Below are 19,507 nucleotides of genomic sequence, written 5' to 3' on the forward strand. Positions count from 1 at the left end.
CGACGGAGACCAACGACCGCTGACTGTCAACTCGTTGGCATGAGCTCCCCATCCCCTGAGGGATGCGTCCGTCACGATCGTCACCTCCGGCCAGGGCAGCCAAAATGGGGCCCCCTTCATCAGATTGCCCTCGATGGACCACCACAGAAGGTCCCGGGCCACCGAGGGCGGCACCTGAACAGGGTCCGACAGCCTGCCAGAGGACTGAGACCACTGGAGATTGAGTGCCCACTGCAAAGATCTCATACGCAGACGAGCCTCTGGCACTAGAAGAATGCAGGATGCCATGAGGCCGAGCAGTCTCAAGAACTAGGACGCTGGGAGATCCTGGGCAAATTGAAACTTGTGCACCATTTGCTGAATGTGAAGAGCCCTCATCTGGGGAGAATAACAATGCCCCAGGGACGTGTCGAGCACAGTGTAACGCTCACCTGTCAATCTGCGGGAACGCCAGAAGAACTCCCTGGAACTTCAGTAATCACAATCCCTGTAGAAAGGATGACAAGATAACAACCCTCCTTAATAATGTTCCTACCCTGTTCTGAGAAAACTCTCCAGTACTGAAAATAGAATGATAACCAACATCAGGAAAACTCACCCTAAGTGCTTTTTTAGTGAGCCCTCCATCCTGCATTCATACAGGGGCGCATGTCCTGAAGAAACCAGTGTATGTCTAGATGACAATAGTATTCTTATATAAGGAAATAAGGAGACTGGTGACAAGGGGAAAATAATGCCTATTTAGTCATAGTCATATATGAGTGTAGCTGTGAGAAGACCTTAGTACAATCAAAACTGGAGGGCAATAGTGGAAATATAGATGACATGAGAGGTGTAGCGCTGTCCTATCGGGAACTGACTAAATAACTATCAGCAAAGTGTAATGCGGAATGATATGCAAAAAGAATGTTCTACTATCTACAACAGCTACCCAACTTGGCACATATTGGGCAGTGTGACAACAACCTGGCAAAGCAAATGAGTTTCAAACACTGGCACAAGGAACAACTATGTATAGTATAAACCAAAAATGCGAAAATGCACTATGACTAATCCGTTGCTAAAACACTCGTAACAGAGAACAACTAGGCACTGGTACTTGCGTAAAACTCTGACAGGAAAAGCTTCGGACTGGAACTGAGGACGCGGTAACTAGGGGACATCAAATAAGGAAGAACACTACTGACTGTGAGCAGAGAAGGAGACTATGGGACAGGACGAGGAAATTCTGACTGGAAATACGAAGATCGGGGAAACTGACTGGAATTCGACGGAGACCGCGGTGAGCGTCCGTACTGCAAGGCAGTCAGCAACGCGAAGCGCGAGTCTCCTCAGAAATTGAGTACTTATAACAGAGGTCGCAAAAGACTAGACCTACAGATTAGTTCCTGGGTACACCACTAGGCGGCCATCTTGGAATCCCAATTTCCCATGACTTACTATATGGATCTGAATGGAAACAATACCTTCTCTCAAATGACAGAGTAATAATAACCTACAGAAACATGGGTTAAATCAGGGAACTCGTTGGGAAATCATGACAGTACTCCCCCTCAAAGATTTCCTTCCCGGCTTGGTTGGGTGGTTGCGATGAAATCTTTTTACCAATCTTGGGGCATGAATGTTTTCCAAAGGTTCCCAAGATCTCTCAAGGGGACCATAACCCTTCCAATCTACCAGGTAAAATAATTTATGATGCATTATCTTGGAGTCCAAAATCTCCCTGACTTCAAATTCTGGTTGGTCGTCTTCAACCTCCACTGGGGGTGGGACTGGTAGCAAACGTGTCTCTGCTTCTACCGGTTTCAATAGAGAGACATGAAAAACTGGATGTATTCTCATTTTCTTCGGGAGTGTCAACCTCATAGCCACTGGATTAATAACAGCTTCAATGACAAATGGTCCTAAATATCTGGGAAGAAACTTCTTAGAACCTTTTAAGGCCAGATTTCTGGAAGACAACCAGACAGAGTCACCAACTAGGAAACTAGGAGGAGTACTTCTATGTCGATCAGCGAACTTCTTTTGGGATTCCTTAGCCGTCACTAAGTTAGTTTGGGCCTCCCTGGTTGCGGTTAATATCTTGTCGTGAAGGTTCCTAACTGCCGGCATTTCTAGTGGATCTGGAGGATCAAATGCAGATGTTCGAGGATGTCGACCATGCAAGGTATAGAACGGTGTGAGACCAGTAGAAGAGTGGATAGAATTGTTGTAAGCGTATTCTGCCACCCACAAAATGTCTAACCAGGAATCATTAGTTTGATGAAGCATGCAGCGTAAGTACTGTTCCAGGGTCTGGTTAGTGCGCTCCGTTTGACCATCCGTTTGTGGGTGGTGACTAGTGGATAGTCTAACATTAATCTGGGCCAGGTCACAACACTTTCTCCAGAATCTGGAAACAAACTGACTCCCCCGGTCAGAAACGACTATGGAAGGAAACCTGTGTAGTTTAACAACATTTTCTAAAAAACTCCTTGCCAGGCCAGCAGCGGTGGGAATCCCTTGTAGGGGCACAAAATGAGCCATCTTCGAAAATAAATCTACCACCACCAGGATGGTATTGTAACCTTCACATGACCGCAGATCCGTGATAAAGTCCATAGATATGGTATGCCATGGATTGGGTGGAACATTTAAAGGTTGCAGAAGACCGGCTGGTTTCTTCTTTGAATTCTTGTTTTGTGCACAAATTCCGCAAGTTTGAATGAAATGAGTCACATCCTTACGCCAAGTTGGCCACCAGTAGTACCTCTTGATCTTCTCTAAGGTCTTGGTCACTCCGGGATGACCCTCAATGAGGGAGCCATGGTAGTTGGAAATTACTTGTTGTCTCATTGTCTCTGTAGGGAGATACATTCGATCTTGATAGTAAGGTAATTCATCTTGGACCTTGAATGGATTTCCTCGATTAACCCATGTCAGCAGCTCTTCCCGAGTAACGATTTCTTTAACTTCTTTCTTCAGGTTCTCGAAATATGGTTCTTCATTGTGCAATAAACCCAGGACTCTTTCTCCGGCGATGACATTCATGGGAGCAGAAGAGACAAACGCTTCCTCTCCATTGCCAATTCGAGATAACGCATCAGCCTTACCATTCCGTACTCCAGGTCTAAACGTGATGATGAAATCATATTCTGCGAAGAACAAGGCCCATCGCAGTTGGCGGGCAGATTGGGCCTTAACGGAACGTAAATGCTGGAGATTTCTATGATCAGTGAGGATGGTAATCGTGTGCTGAGCTCCCAAGAGATAATGTCTCCACTCCTTCAGGGCACTCTTGATGGCTAACAACTCCTTGTCTGTAATGGTGTAATTGCGTTCAGCTGGAGAGAGTTTCTTCGACCAGAATGCCACTGGGTGCAAGACCTGGGTTTCTGGATTGCGCTGCGACAGAACAGCACCCATAGCTACATTTGAGGCATCAGTTTCCACGACAAATGGTAAGTCAGCTTGAGGATGTTTCAGTACTGGAGCCTCAGTAAATTTGGTTTTTAATTTCTGAAAAGCTTCCTCAGCCTCCTTGGTCCATTCAAATCTTTTATTTTTTCTAAGCAAGGACGTAATGGGGTGTACCAATTGAGAGAAATTATCCACAAAGCGACGATAGAAATTAGCAAAACCCAAAAAGCTTTGGACTCCCTTCACAGACGTTGGAGCCGGCCAGGAGAGTATAGCCTCCACCTTTCGCATGTCCATCTTGACACCTTGAGAGGATAGTACAAAACCCAGGAATTCGACTTCGGAAACATGGAAAGAACATTTTTCTAGCTTCACAAAAATAGAATTTTCTTGTAGTTTTTGAAGCACAGCTGTAACATCTTTCACATGTTCTTGGTGGTTTCTGGAGAAAATCAGGATATCGTCAATATAGACCACAACACATACATCCAGCAGATCCCTTAAGACATTGTTCATAAAACATTGAAATGCTGCCGGAGCATTGCACAATCCGAAGGGCATCACTTGGTACTCAAACAGGCCATATTTGGTGCGAAAAGCAGTCTTCCATTCGTCACCCTCTTTTATTCGAATGAGATGGTATGCACCTCGAAGATCTAATTTTGTAAAGATCTGGGCGCCCTTGATTTGATCTAACAAATTTGAAATGAGCGGAATGGGGTACCGATTCTTGACTGTAATCTGGTTTAAGGCACGATAATCAATACAAGTCCTGGGATCTCCTTCTTTTTTCGGTACAAAAAAAAGAGGAGAGGCAGCAGGGGACTTAGAAGGCCTAAAGAAAACATTTGCTAAATACTGATCTAGATACTTCTTCAGATGGGCATCCTCCTTCTCTGTTAATGAATATATTCGATTACAAGGAAGTTGACCTCCTGGAAGTAAGTCAATCTGACAATCGTAGGGACGATGAGGAGGTAATACCTCAGCCAATTTCTCTTCAAAAACTTCTTGAAATTTCCTATAATCCGAGGGTAAACTTCCAATCAATCCAAGAGTTGAGTCAGTAGATACTTTCTCAATAACAATTTTCTTTAGGTCACCAACCATAGAACAGGAGTCTTCACATTCAGCAGCAAAGGTGAGGGATCTGGAGCGCCAATCTATAGTGGGATTGTGCTTCTCGAGCCAAGGCATACCTAGAATGATTTGAAATTGTGGAGCACTTATAAGGTCGAATGTTATCCTCTCTTTATGACTTTCCTGGCAAAGCATGATAAGGTCCCTCGTACATTGTGTGACTGGCCCAGAAGCTAAAGGAGTACCATCTACTGTAGATACATTGTCTGCTTCGGATTTGTCCACAAGGAAGAGATCTAACTTGCATGCCAGTTTAGAATCCATGTAGTTCCCTATGGCACCACAATCTATGTAGGCTTGTAAAGCATGCATCTTAGTGGGCTGTTCTGGACTAAATAAGATAATTGGAAAGACAAAGTGAGAGGTCATTACTCCCTGTTTCATGCTCTACAAGCTGACCTCTATACTTGCCGGGCACTGGAGTTTTCCGAAATCTGATTCGCTCTTTCCTGGTTGATGCCTCCAATAGGTTTTCTTGGAGGTTTCAGAGGGCAATCTCTTAGGAAATGTCCAGGTTTGCCACAGTAAAGGCACAATTGCTGTTGACGCTTCTTGTCCCTCTCAAGCTGCGAAATGGGCCCCCTAACAACCCCTAACTGCATCGGTTCTGGGTGAGTATCCGGGCCAGCTCTTACTGGGTTTTCTTTTGGGCGCACAAAATAAGTCCGACTTTCGGAACGAGAACGATCCACTCTTCTATCTTGCAGTCGCTGGTCTAACTGGATAGGAAGGTCAATAAAGTCGGCAATACCATCTGGCGGGTTGACTACTTGAGCCAAGACATCCTTTAATTCACTTTGCAAACCTCTGTGAAACAAGGTTGTTCTTTTTTCATTGGGCCAATTGGATTCTGCTACTAGTCTATTGAAGGTTGCCACATAAGCCAACAATTCTTGGTTTCCCTGTCGGAGAGAGAGCAGCTCATTATCTAGGGCTTGACCCTGGGTATGTTGTGCAAATAATTTTTCCATTTCTTTCTGGAACTCTGATAGATTCCTCAAGATTGGGTCGTCTCTATTGACTAGGGGAATTGACCAATCCGCAGCATAACCCCCCAGGTAAGATAAAATAAAGGCCACCTTGGCCTGATCAGTGGGAAATACTCCTGGACGACAGAGGAAATGTAACCTACACTGATTCATAAACACAGCAAATTTCTTAGAATCCCCCAGAAAACGCTCAGGAGGAGCTAAGGGAATGCTTCCAGGAACAATTACTTGGACTGGAGCCTGGGGTGTAGCGGGAACAGGGGCTGATGGATTTGCTGCGGGTAAGGGAACTTGACTAGCCTGTGTTTGTAAAAGTTGGCGTGCCAATTCATCTGTACGGTCCCTATTAACCACTAACTCCCTACGCAATGCACACGTTTCAGAACGTGCGGCATGAACCTCCGCCCTCAATTCCCCCAATAACTGAGCCAGCTGATCCACCTCAGGAGTCTCCATGACGCTCAGGCAGATATTTTCAAAATGGCGGCTTCGCGTTCTGTAACGCTCACCTGTCAATCTGCAGGAACGCCAGAAGAACTCCCTGGAACTTCAGTAATCACAATCCCTGTAGAAAGGATGACAAGATAACAACCCTCCTTAATAATGTTCCTACCCTGTTCTGAGAAAACTCTCCAGTACTGAAAATAGAATGATAACCAACATCAGGAAAACTCACCCTAAGTGCTTTTTTAGTGAGCCCTCCATCCTGCATTCATACAGGGGCGCATGTCCTGAAGAAAACAGTGTATGTCTAGATGACAATAGTATTCTTATATAAGGAAATAAGGAGACTGGTGACAAGGGGAAAATAATGCCTATTTAGTCATAGTCATATATGAGTGTAGCTGTGAGAAGACCTTAGTACAATCAAAACTGGAGGGCAATAGTGGAAATATAGATGACATGAGAGGTGTAGCGCTGTCCTATCGGGAACTGACTAAATAACTATCAGCAAAGTGTAATGCAGAATGATATGCAAAAAGAATGTTCTACTAGCTACAACAGCTACCCAACTTGGCACATATTGGGCAGTGTGACAACAACCTGGCAAAGCAAATGAGTTTCAAACACTGGCACAAGGAACAACTATGTATAGTATAAACCAAAAATGCGAAAATGCACTATGACTAATCCGTTGCAAAAACACTCGTAACAGAGAACAACTAGGCACTGGTACTTGCGTAAAACTCTGACAGGAAAAGCTTCGGACTGGAACGGAGGACGCGGTAACTAGGGGACATCAAATAAGGAAGAAAACTACTGACTGTGAGCAGAGAAGGAGACTATGGGACAGGACGAGGAAATTCTGACTGGAAATACGAAGATCGGGGAAACTCTGACTGGAATTCGACGGAGACCGCGGTGAGCGTCCGTACTGCAAGGCAGTCAGCAACGCGAAGCGCGAGTCTCCTCAGAAATTGAGTACTTATAACAGAGGTCGCAAAAGACTAGACCTACAGATTAGTTCCTGGGTACACCACTAGGCGGCCATCTTGGAATCCCAATTTCCCATGACTTACTATATGGATCTGAATGGAAACAATACCTTCTCTCAAATGACAGAGTAATAATAACCTACAGAAACATGGGTTAAATCAGGGAACTCGTTGGGAAATCATGACACACAGCTCCGATGTACTGGAGCCGCTGCGTTGGTGTCAAATGGGACTTCTTTACATTGAGGGAGAAGCCCAGCCTGTGAAGGGAGTGTCAGGTGACGGACAGATGGTCCAGGACTTGCTCGGGAGAGCTCCCCTGATCAACCAATCATCCAGGTAGGGGTAGACGTGAATCCCCCCTTTCCTGAGATGAGCTGCCACCACCACCATGAGCTTGGTGAAAACCCTCTGGGCGGAGGTCAATCCGAACGGCAGGACCCGAAACTGAAAGTGCGAGTCGCCAACCGCGAACCTCAGGTACTTCTTGTGCTTGGGATGGATCGGCACATGGAAGTAAGCATCCTTGAGGTCGATAGACACCAACCAGTCCTGAAGTTGTAGGGCCTGGAGGACTTGAGAAAGAGTCACCATCTTGAACTTGTCCTTCCTGAGGAGTTTGTTCAAACCGCGCAAGTCCATGATGGGTCTCAATCCCCCATCTTTCTTCGATATCAAAAAATAAGGGGCATACCATCCCTTGTTCCTCTCCGCTACATGCACCAGTTCTATGGCGCCTTTCTCCAGCAGGGCTTGAATTTCCTGTGCAAGGAGCGGATCCGGACTCTTCAAAGAGAGGCTCCCTGGTGGATTGTCGTGAGGCCTCTGCCGAAAAGGAAGACAGTAGCCGTGGGTTATGATCTCCAGAACCCACACATCCGAAGTATTGGCTTGCCACTCTACAAGATGCTGCGCCAGCCTTCCCCCAACCGGCGACCCATGGGACCTGGCTTCATGACCGAGTGGCAGCGGCTGCGGCGTTGGCACCTCGAGTACCTTTATTTCCACCTCTGGCACTCTTACGATGGCCTCTTTGACTGCTAACTCCCCTCGCTTTACTGAAGGACGAGTAATAGCGAACAGAACCTCCCCTCCATTGCTGTCCCCTAGGACGAAAAGGCGGAGGTTGGCGAACTGCAGCGCCCAACGACTTCGCTGCAGCTTTGGAGGTCTGCAACCGCTCAAGGCTCTCGTCAGCCTTGCTGCCAAAAAGGTGTTCACCGTCAAAGGGCATGTTGAGGAGCCGGGACTGCACATCAGGAGCGAACCCAGACTTCCGCAACCACGCAAACCTGTGCATTATGGTGCTCGTCGCCATGGACCGGCTAACACAATCCACCAAGTCGAAACCCGACTGAACAGCCTCACACATGGCATCCTTGCCATTCTGAACCATAGCAAGGAAATCATCCCGTTCGTCCCCTTCGGGAATATGTTCAGCCGCTAATGCAACAGTTCCACAGAGTGTGTGTGAAACGAGACAAGGCACATATGGAGTGGGCCACCTGAAGCGCCATACCCCCCGAAGAAAACACTTTCTTCGCCCAGCCGTCAAAACGTTTGTCGTCCCTATCCGGAGGGATGGTAGGATACGACGCCTGCTTTGCTGGGGCCGTAGCCGCCTGCACCACCAAACTCTCCGGAGTGGGGTGCCTAGACAAGTAGCAGGGGTCACTACTGGCTGGACGGTATTTTCGCGACAAAGACTTACCCACTGCCGGGAGACTCTCCGGAGCAGTCCAAGCCGCCGCCACCCTTCTCTGCAGAGCCATATGAAAAGGCAAAACTGGGTCAGTGGGTGGACCGAGATCAATGATGTCCGTGAGATCATCCTGAACGAACTCCCCTGGGAGAGCCGACCAACCCAAGTACTCAGTGACCCGAGACATAAGGTGCCGATATGAAGAAATGGCTCCGGCCTACAAAACTCCACCTCTGGAGAGGTGTCCAGTCCACTGGCATCATGCAGCGACTGCCGCAGGTCATCAAACTGGCTATGGCCCGAAATAAGTTCATCGGGAACCGGAACCAAGCCGCCATCAGAGACTTCATCACCCTCAGAAATGTACTCCAGGCGGGGAGAGGAAGACCTCGGAGGACCAAAGCAGTGCCTGACCTTAGCCAGAGCCTTTCTAGGGGCAAACCCTGTGCCATGGGGCCCCTCCGACACCACCGCCTCGAAAGGCGTCGAGGGCGCCAAACGAGTCAGCGCCGGCAGAAAAGGCGTCGACGTCGAGCGAATCAGCGTTGACCTCAGCTGCAGCGCCGCCAACATCGGCGGCGTCGACACAGGCCTCGAAGCCGGAGCTCCGAGCGTGTCTCTCGACAACCTAGGCGCCGACGGCGTCGACGACCCCCTCGGATCGGGGCCTCAAGAGAAATCGTCGACGATCTCGGTGCCACAGGCGTCGACATCTTCTTCAAAGACGGCACAGGATCACGCGGTCTCGAGCGCGTCGAGGACATGGACCTGGAACGGGCATGGCGAGAACGGCTACCCTTGTCCGAGCGGGACCTCTCCCGCGAGCCGTGCCGACCACCCCAGCCCGAAGGCGTAGGAGCGGTGTCTCTCGACCGGTGCCGACCGACCCCACTCGGAGGCGCAGACGGACCGGTGCCCTGCGATACAGGAATCGCTAGCATCTGCTTCCCGAAGGAAGCCCATTCCTCCGGTTTCGCTTGCATGGAGGGATAAGCGATCCGACGACGGGCGGAGTCCTCAGAAGAGGACGGGGAAGGCGACCTATGCCGGCGCTTCCGGGAATGCATCGAAGAGGCAGAGGAGTGGCGAGACAGACTCCTGGAAGGAGACCCACTGGACTTCCGATTATGACGCGGAGAGTCGCCCCTCAAGTCATCCGTCGAAAGCCCCGCAGACCTTGACTTCCGGGGCTTACACACCCGGCCTACCGACAGCTCCTTCTTGCATTCCCGCAAGGCCTTTGCCGTGAGCGACTGGCAGTCGACACAGTCGTCCGTATCGTGGGCCTCCCCGAGGCACCAGAGGCAGGCGTTGGGCGAGTCCGTGACCGACCTCTTGGACCCACAGTCCCCGCATTTTTTGAAGCCCGGACACGGGGTTGAAGACGGAGAAGACATCGCCACAACAGGTCTTCACAACAAACCAAACAGGTTCAACGAACCAAGAATTGAAAACAGCAAACTCCAACAAGTCGAGGCGTACCGAGATTCACGAAGCGAACACGTTAGCGGCAAAAACGGAACTGAGGCTAAGGGCGTCGTGCGTCCTATTTATCACATCGGGTGACGTCGGCCGTCGGAGGAGGTCCTCCGGAACTGCGCATCGACGTCATTGACGCAGACGCCAAAGATTTTCCGAAGCAGCACAGCTGTGGACATTACCTGTCATAGATATGGAATACGTCAGAGGACCTAATCCCCTCGAAGGTAAGGACCTGCACCATTTAAACAGCCAGTAGTTGTCCAATCAGGGACAAATACTGGTTTCAATCATGCCTCACACGTAGACTCACTGGCACCATGAATGTGGAATGGGACCAAACAGTCCAGTCCCCTTCCTGGGCACCACACACTCAGGCAAGTGGATGACCTTATATGGGATTTCTTGACATGGCAAAGCAGAAAGAAGGCCAAACTACAAAAGGGCCATAGCACAAGCAAAGATCTAGTGATGTGGCCATTTTAGGGCACTAGCCACATTTAGAAGCCATATGCAGTAAACGCAAATTTGTACACTAGAAGTCCCACAACAATTGTTAAAATATATCTGCTGCCATCAGCTTGTCTAAAAGTAACCAAAAATCCCAAGTGGAAAAAGCTAGGGCGATATCCCCATTGCACTGCATTGTAATATGCTGTGTGCAATTAAAAGGTTAAACATTAAAAAGATAAAAGGGAAACAGTTTCACAGTACCGATAGTCTGAAGGACTGATCAGTTTCCACATAACAAATTAGTAAAAGGGAAGTGAAGCTGAAGGCTTTACTTTCCTTCAAAAAGTCCTAAGTTAATGAAACAAAGCAAAAACATTGGGGGTCCATAAAAACTATTGAGAGAAAGTTGCTGAAAGAGAAACCTTTCCTAACAGTTATCCAATTTAAAATGACAGAGTGGAGCAAATCTCTAAATATCACATTGAGGATGAACGTGGTGCCTGAGAACCAACTAATGAACACCATTCCAAATTGAGTGACTGAATAGCATAGCTAGACATTTTCTTTTCCCATACATAAAAAGGGAACAAAGGTAGACCAACAAAGGGAAATAGATACATTAGAAATAGTTAATAGAAGCATTAAACATGAAAGTATACCTGTAACACCTTTGCACTGGGCTGAAGGGGCTTGATAATGAGCTGTTTTCCTGATGTATAAAGAAGTTTTTCAGAATCGGGGCCCCAAGCCACCGAATAAACTGGTGTCCCTATACAAAAAGAGGAACATAATTCTGATTATTTAGTAGTTTGTTCGAAATAATTCATCCTTACACGGTTAAATCTGTTCTACTCCATAACGTGGTGGCTACTGATTTCTTATGTTTCCACTGCATTACAGCCATGCATGATTTGGAATTGTATTTGTATGCAAAATATGATTCTTACTGATGCCAAATGATATTTAAGCTATGTCTCAAATTAGTATTAGCACATGGACATTGTTAATGACTTCTCTGCCAATCAGAATATTTGGAGTGCAGTCAATTACTGGTATTGACTGCATTCTGAAGATTCTGTCTTCAGAAGCAAACGGGAAAGAACAATCCAATTTCCAAATAAATGTTTCTTTTACCATAACACTTCCTCTCTGGGTGGTCCTGTGGTGGCTGCAAGATGTTTTTAATAAACTAAAGAGAAATCTAAAGTACTGGAAAATGTTTTCATTTTCTTATAGAGAAACTGTTTACTTTTATATGACACCTACTGCATGCTCATGTTAAACCTGTTCCATTTCAACAAAGCAGCAATTATAATGCTAAACTTATGAAGACAACCATGTTATTTAAATACTATAAAATAAAACCACATCTAACGTACTAATACTGTTTGTCTATTTACTATTTATCCAAATAACACTTAAAGTAACATGTTCCACTTCACCACAAACCCCAAAACATGCATTGCTACAACCATCATGTGCTAATAGCCTTATAGACCCTGAGAGAGTTCATGATCACTTGGGATAATGAAACCTCCCCTACATTTGGCCTGAGGCAAGGGCCCTAACTTGGTGGTGGGTGGGTCATTATCCCACGACAATAACCACTTCCTCAGTCTCTAAGGCTATAATATTTGTTGACAGGGCAACTTTGACTGTTGTAAAGCAATCGTTTTGGTGAAGAAATTTCAGAAACACATTTTCTAGCAAACAAATGACCAAATGTTGCTCTCCCTCACCTACACCCCCACCCCATCATGCATGCTAAATCACCACCAATTTTGTAGACCGTCAATTTGTGTGCTTCCCTAATAGGCCAGTTTTCAGATAGACTATTCCTCCCTGTTTACTGACCTTCCATAACCCCTGCACCATTATCTGCCGTCATCAGTATTTGCGTACTAATTTAAAGGAAGCTCAATGCTACTTCAGTAAATCACACAACCACACATTTGTATATCCTTGGTTTGTATTGCTACTGAGAGGGAGTGTTTATACTACGGTCTTCCTGCACCTTAAAGGCTCCATTTACCTCATTAGCAGCACTGCGAGCGCTGCTCTTGCTGCATTCTCTGCTTCCTGGAAGGGGCGGAGCCAAACGCTGACACGTGACGGATCACGTGACTCCCCTACAAGCACAAATTGCCAGCACAAGCACCCTTGCGGAGTTAAGCCCTGGAGGTAGTAAGGGCTGGAGCTTTCTCTTTTGCTGTTTGGCTGTGACCTGTGCTGTGCAACGGCCTTGTGAGTAACCTAGACTGCGGTTGTATTCTGGCTCTATACTTGCTTCAATTTTAACCTGTACTTAGGGTAAGCGGGGAGAGTCGGACTCTGGCAGCTCCTTAAAGCTGTCGGGCGTTCCTTACCCTAAGACTGGGTGCTTCTACAGTTGTTTGCTGATTTCTGTGACTTTTACCCAGGTTTTGACTTCTAACGTAATTTTCAAAGGACATACCTTATGATACATTTGCCATCTATTCCCCTGATTTTAGGAAAGGATCCATATTATTCACTGTTATATTATTAATTGTACCTGGGGTAGTTTTTGATGTATTTTAGCTATCTTTTTTATTCAGTGCATTTTAATAATTACTGCTTGTTGCTTCATAGGTTTTAATACCTGTGATTCTCAACCTTTCTGATACCAATTTTAATATTAGGTTTATAAATGTTTGTATTTAACCAATTACTGAGCTATTTTATTGTCTCCCCTCTAGTTACCTGGCTTTCATTTCTTCAGGCTCTCTCTGCTTGGATGACACGCAAGGGACTCAGGAGCCAGACCACTATGGAGGGTTCTTTTGATTTCACCTTCCCTGTGGTGGTGCCTCTCTTGCCTGCTTTGACAGACCCTATCCCTCCTACGAACTCTATCCCTACTCCTTTGGGTAAGCCACAAACACTAGCTGAGAGCTTCTTGTACTCTCCTCTTCAAATCAAAAAAGTGTGGCCCAAGCCCAAATCCACTCACAAGATAGGTCTGCTGTATTTCATTCGATGGGTATTATCCCACGTACCCCAATCAATAATAGTTGCATCTTCATTGGAAATCAAGACATTTCCATAAATGCACAGGAAGAACGACTGCAGCTACTAGGCAGCTACCATAGCTCTGAATTTGGAGGAAGTTAGTACTCGATCCAGGGCAAGGGCGGGTATTGATCACCCGAATAATAGCACAGTTAACACTACACACCCAGCCCCCGTCCAATTACATCCTAGGCTGCCTCTGCCTCCTCCAATGGTGGATGCCCCCTATGGGAATTCTATAGAACCTTCTCTATTGTCTAAGGAGGCCATTGACTCACAACCTCCCGCCCAAGAGGGTTGTAGGAACAATGGTGTTTGTTCTGTTAATCCAATACCGTAGGTATCCTCCTCAGGTGGGGAGGCTCACCATACCTCCTCTATTCATGTTAATCTTTCTGCCATCTCTGTAGCTACTGCTCTTACTCTGACAGAGAAACCCATTGTCTTCAAAAACCCCACTCACAAAATCAAAATCTTAACTTCATACACCCAAAACTAACTCTAGTATGGGTACCCACGGTAAACCTATTCAAGGGAAAAAAATCTCCAATTTCTTTGGAAAAATGACTGCCACTAGTACCCTCAATAAACATCCGCACTCAGTTTTAACAGTGGCTACCTTGGATCATACCCATCTGGCGAATGTAGCAAAGAAATCGGAGACTGAAAATCTTGCAGATAATGATATTGATATTAGCATTATAGCATGTACAAATAAGGCAATAGTTGAGAGTGAGTTGGAACCTAACTCCACTTATATAAATGATGTAACCCAGCAAACCTGTGATGCTTCCTACATGGGTTCTCCATCTGAACTCACCAATTTTATCGACGAGTACACAGAGAAGCTAAATTGGCTTAGAGAAAGGGGCTTACTCCCAGATATACAAAATGATTGTGCCAGTGAGTCTTTTATGCACCATACCCTTAAAAAGGCGTATGATAGAATAAAATTAACTCAACCCTCACTCTCGGCACTGAATATGGTTCTTAGCTCCTTTGTGACTCTGTATGATAACATTTGGTCAGAGGTTAGATCTCATTCTCTCCTACTCGCTGAAATCTATTCTAGGCTAGAAGGACTAGACAGATTTGAAGAGTTGGTTAAAATTATTAAAGGAAGATAATCCCTCTATAACAAAACAGAGCCCAGACTCTATTCATCCTAGCCACCCTAGTATGGAAGGTCCCCTGGTTCAAAAAGCCCTTAATGTGGAAAAGGATAGTACCCCGGGGGACGTTCTTGATATGGTCCCAGCTATTACGGTTATTCCCTGTCCGGACAGGGGTACTGGTGTACAATCTTCTCAGATTCCCCCCATGAATGCTGAGGGCTTTTCAGTGGACCCTGCCCAGGATTCAAAACCCTCTGCCTCCCCCATAAAAGTGATTACTAACCCTTTAGAGGAAAAAGTCCAAGAGGGGCCGACTCCCAAGTTCCCTGGTCCCACTTCTCAGGGACTCTCCTGTGAATCAATCTCATCAGAAATGGTTGAATCACATAAAGGTAACATTGTCGCCTCCTCTTCTGTTTCTCCATCTGATGATCTATTGGAGAAGCCGGTTGACCTTACTGATCTCACAAAAGAAACTGTACCCCTAAAGGGCTTTGCTCATCTAGGTAACAAAAAATATAAACAACAAACAAAGAAAACTAAAAACCAGAAGAATCTGAAAAAAATTAACTCTCTTTCTAACACATTTTTTAAAAACTTGTTCTTGGCATGTGCCCCTGTGTGTGCTATAACTCCTACCCCTCTGAAGGGGGCTGAGATTCTAGTGGAAACAATGGTAACTGATATTGCTACTTCCAATGTACCCGCTGCTTCCGTCGGATCATCTGCTTTACCTACTATTTTAGTTGTCTCTAGTCAATCCGTAGCTATGGCAGTGAGTTCCATGCCAGAGGACAATATTCCCCCAGAGGTGGTGGACAATATAATGCGGGTGGAGGAAACCCACGCTATATGCCACCCAAAAATAATGTTAAATCAACCGGAGCCTTTAAATAACTCTGCTCCAGCCACTTTGGATACACAAACCGTATGTAACTCGCTGTCACTTGATTCGGACGCAGATCCCTCAACTACTACGTGCAACTGTACAACTGGTTATATTATATCCACCCTGAGTCTAATGCCATCCCGGCAATGGCCAACCTTGTTAATCTTGACATGGTGAAACAACTATTTCAGGATCTTGTTAGCACAAACTAATTTACTGGGGTTTATGTTAACTCGACTTTAGGCTCATCTCAGGATAGGGCATCTATAACAAATCTTTCCTCTGTAAATGGTCACTCATTATGCCATTCTGATGGTCATTTGACCAATACAGATATTATAATGGGGGAGCATGGTGTGGGAGTTAGACCATTGGAAGGTCTATATGTTCCCAACTTTCTTAATTCTGCTCACTCAAAGCCCCCAAGTGGAGGTTCTATTAATGGCCTTGCAGGTGTTTCCATTGGGCCTGAACCTTCCCAAAATAGGAATGCTATCCATTTATATGAGAGATTTCCTGTGGGACCTCATGTAACTCAAAATAGGACTATATTAAGGGGCGGAAGGGGTACTGATTTGGAAGTTGATTCTTTAAGTCAGTTTACAAAAAGCATTACTGACTCACTACCTCAACCTGCTGAGGCTAAAGATCCTATGGAAATTCTGCAGCTTACTAGTCTATGGGGCCTTGGCCTATCTGTCTCAATCGTGGAAATATTTTAAAAAATGTTCACCAACTTCTCTCACTCTCACTTATTTCTAGCTAAGATATGGAAAGGATATTTTTTAATACCCAAGATGGGTAGATATGAGCAACATTATTTTAAAATCTAGAGTGGTACTAGAACTAATTATGGGTCAAAAGGAAGGTCTAATGCAGCTTGGCTTTGAAGTAAATTTGATACAATCCAATCAACATCCCGGAAATAATGATGGGTGTGAAGACTATAGGGGAAACCTTACCATGGTTTATCACCCGGAAAGAGCTGCACAACACCAACGGAGGCAATTTACGCCCAGATTCAATGGTAACGCTAGAAACTTGGCCCAGGTCACTAAATTCACTTTTCTCTCCTGGAATTCCAGGGGCAATTCCCACCTTTTCACGAATATTGATACAGTTCTCATGATTACTGCCTCAGATTTTTATAGGAAACCTGGTTACTCTCACTTCCTGTTGTTGATGGATTTGATATCCATTCCCAAAATGCTAAATCTAGCTCAGGAGGGAGAGCCTCTGGGGGTCTTCTTATCGGATTTAGAGCTTCTCTTGGCTTTAGGAATAAGGTCCTTGCAGACATGCCATTTGGTATTTTGGCTATGGAGGCCACCTCCCTCGATAAATTGGTTAATCTCCTCCTGATTAATGTATATTGGCACAAAGGCAGGATTGCCCTTGTGCCTTTTTGGAACGTTTAACGGATATGGTACTTACATGGAGATATTTATATCCCAGGGGGAAATTGATCCTGGCTGGTGATTTTAACTCCGATTGTTCCATCTCGTCCGAGGCCAACTGTGATGATATGGGTTTGGCTCTGAAGGCTGACAATCGGCAAGGCCAGAAATATGTATGGGGCAGACTTTGGAATCTTGCCTTGCACTCGGTTGGCTAATATGTCTCAATGGGTCTTATGATGCTACTCTCCCTCTTTGTCCTACATGGCATAGAGGTCCATCAATGTCTACTATAGACTGTCTATGTAGACCATTCTCTCTTCCCTCTCTCGTCTGAGGTCAAGGTCTCCTTTAACCCATGGAGTGACCATGGTTCATTGCTGGTTACATTCTTTTCTCCTTTTCCCATGATGTCTCTCCCTGCAGGGGGGCCTCGCAACCTTAATATCGTGGGACAAGGAACAGGAGTACGTTGGTCACCTGACAATATTAATCTCCTTAACTGTAAACTGATTTCCCCGTTTAACAACACTTCTTTCTCTTGGAAACAAGTAGTATTTAATACCCTTTACTTTGATAGCTTTCTTAATGCTCTTCATAGTAGTATTTCTGGGTAACTAAGGAAGGGTATTCCTAGAAAATCTCATGCCCATAGGTTTGACCAGGAGTTGGCCACTGAAAAGGCCCACACAGAAACTTTTAAGAGAGATCCGTGTCCTCGATATTGACTGTGATAACAAAAAAAACAAAGATTAGAGCTATTCGTCAAAAGTATAAAAATGATTGCAAATCACGAAAATCTAGTTTGCTACAAAATGATGCAGAGCATATGCTTAGAGTCCTAGTCAAAAGAGATCTCAGGGCATTTTGGGATATTTTTTCAGGCCAGGTTGACGTGGCGGTGGTCGACCAGTTGAATGCTATTCCTGAGGCGCAATGGGTTGAGCACTACACCAAATCTTTTGATACGGGGAGAGAATGGCGCTACAGCTCTGTACAAAGAGGGAGTATATTAATAATGATACTTGGAAGCCTGATGTTGACTGTGAGACAATATATGGTCTTATTGTCAAATCTAAGAAATCAAGGGGCCCCTGGCCCTAATGGCTTAACAAATAATACATTTAAAGCAGAACCTGAAATTTGGGCTAAACTCCTCTGTCTGCTATTCCAGGATGTAGTTAACTCTGGTAATGTTCCAACTAGTTGGCAGGCCGCCCACATTGTCCCCATCTTTAAAAGAGGTCTATGAACTTTGGTCAAGTATTCTAGACCAAACTCTCTCATCGATGCTGACTGTAAGCTCTTTGCCGCCATGCTTCTCTCCCACCTTAATGTTTGGATTAAGGAAAATCATATTCTCCTAAAGCAACAAACAGGCTTCAGGGTCGGCCACTCAACCAATCTCAACGGACTTATCCTAACTGCCTTACAAAGTTCAACATGGGGAATATATGGTGGTTCTCTCTATGTTGCTTCAATCGACCTATCTAATGCATTTGATCTAGTAATTAGGTCGAGACTCTGGGAAAAACTAAGTGGGGGATTCCGGCAGGCCTTCTCTCTCTAATCATGGCTATGTATGAGAACTCGGGGGTTCATATTAGGATTGATCTTAAATGAACCCTTTCTAGAAGGATAAGGACTTGTATTGGGTTCAGACAAGGTTGCTCGTTAGCTCCATGCCTTTTTATCCTCTACTTGGCAGATGTAGGGGAATTTCTTGGAAATACTGGCATGGTAAATGCAAAATTGGGGGAGCTCAGGCTCTCGTGGTTGGCTTATGCCGACGATTTTCTTCTCTTCGATCACACTAAAGTCGGCTTACAGAGGCTTATCTGCAAATTTGAAGAATATGCATCTCTTAACGGGTTAAAAATTAACCAGAGTAAATCTCGAACAATGGTCCTCTCTAGGGGGAGACAAGGTAACAAAAACTGTGGAAAATTGGTGGTGAAAATATCATCAGAGCACACAAAATTGTCTATTTGGGATTTCTTATTCTGGCCCAATCATCGGCCACTGAATTAAGATGTTCCCTTAGACATAAAATATTCCAGCTGATCTCCCAATCTATTAAGTTGGACAACAAATATGGCATGTTTTCCTTCAAACCTGTAGTGGATTTTTTCAAGGGAAAGGTGATTTCAAAACTAATATACGGAATGGAACTGCATTATCTAGTTCTTTTGACCTTCTGGGACACCCTTGAGGGTATCTACTGGAGAAAAGTTATGAAACTGCCTAATTGTGTTCCAATAGTGGCCATTAGGTACGAACTGGGCTTAGTCTTTTTGCAAGCTAGAATTTTATGGAGAGACCTTACACTTTTTTCTGCCCTGCTTTCTCCTAAACAGGATACCCTCTATGTTGATCTGGGTAAGATGTTCTCCTTGCGGGGATCACTAGACAAAAATGTATACCTCTCGAGATTTAGTGACCTCTGCGATAAGACTATCAGATCTTGCCACTGATAGG

The 19,507-nt window shown here is 45.4% G+C and overlaps 1 protein-coding gene across 2 annotated transcripts in view; it reads right to left on the reverse strand.

The window, feature by feature from the left end:
* Positions 1 to 19,507, reverse strand: part of IFT80 (intraflagellar transport 80) — a 1,621,792-nt gene that overhangs the window by 1,302,188 nt on the left and 300,097 nt on the right. For both annotated transcript variants that reach the window (XM_069618463.1, XM_069618464.1), the window contains exon 6: positions 11,258 to 11,367. In XM_069618463.1, coding sequence (XP_069474564.1) covers positions 11,258 to 11,367 — 110 coding nt within the window. The remainder of the gene's footprint in view (positions 1 to 11,257; positions 11,368 to 19,507) is intronic.

Source organism: Ambystoma mexicanum, chromosome 10 (genome assembly GCF_040938575.1).
Source record: "Ambystoma mexicanum isolate Mex_15411 chromosome 10, UKY_AmexF1_1, whole genome shotgun sequence".
Lineage (NCBI taxonomy): Eukaryota > Metazoa > Chordata > Amphibia > Caudata > Ambystomatidae > Ambystoma > Ambystoma mexicanum.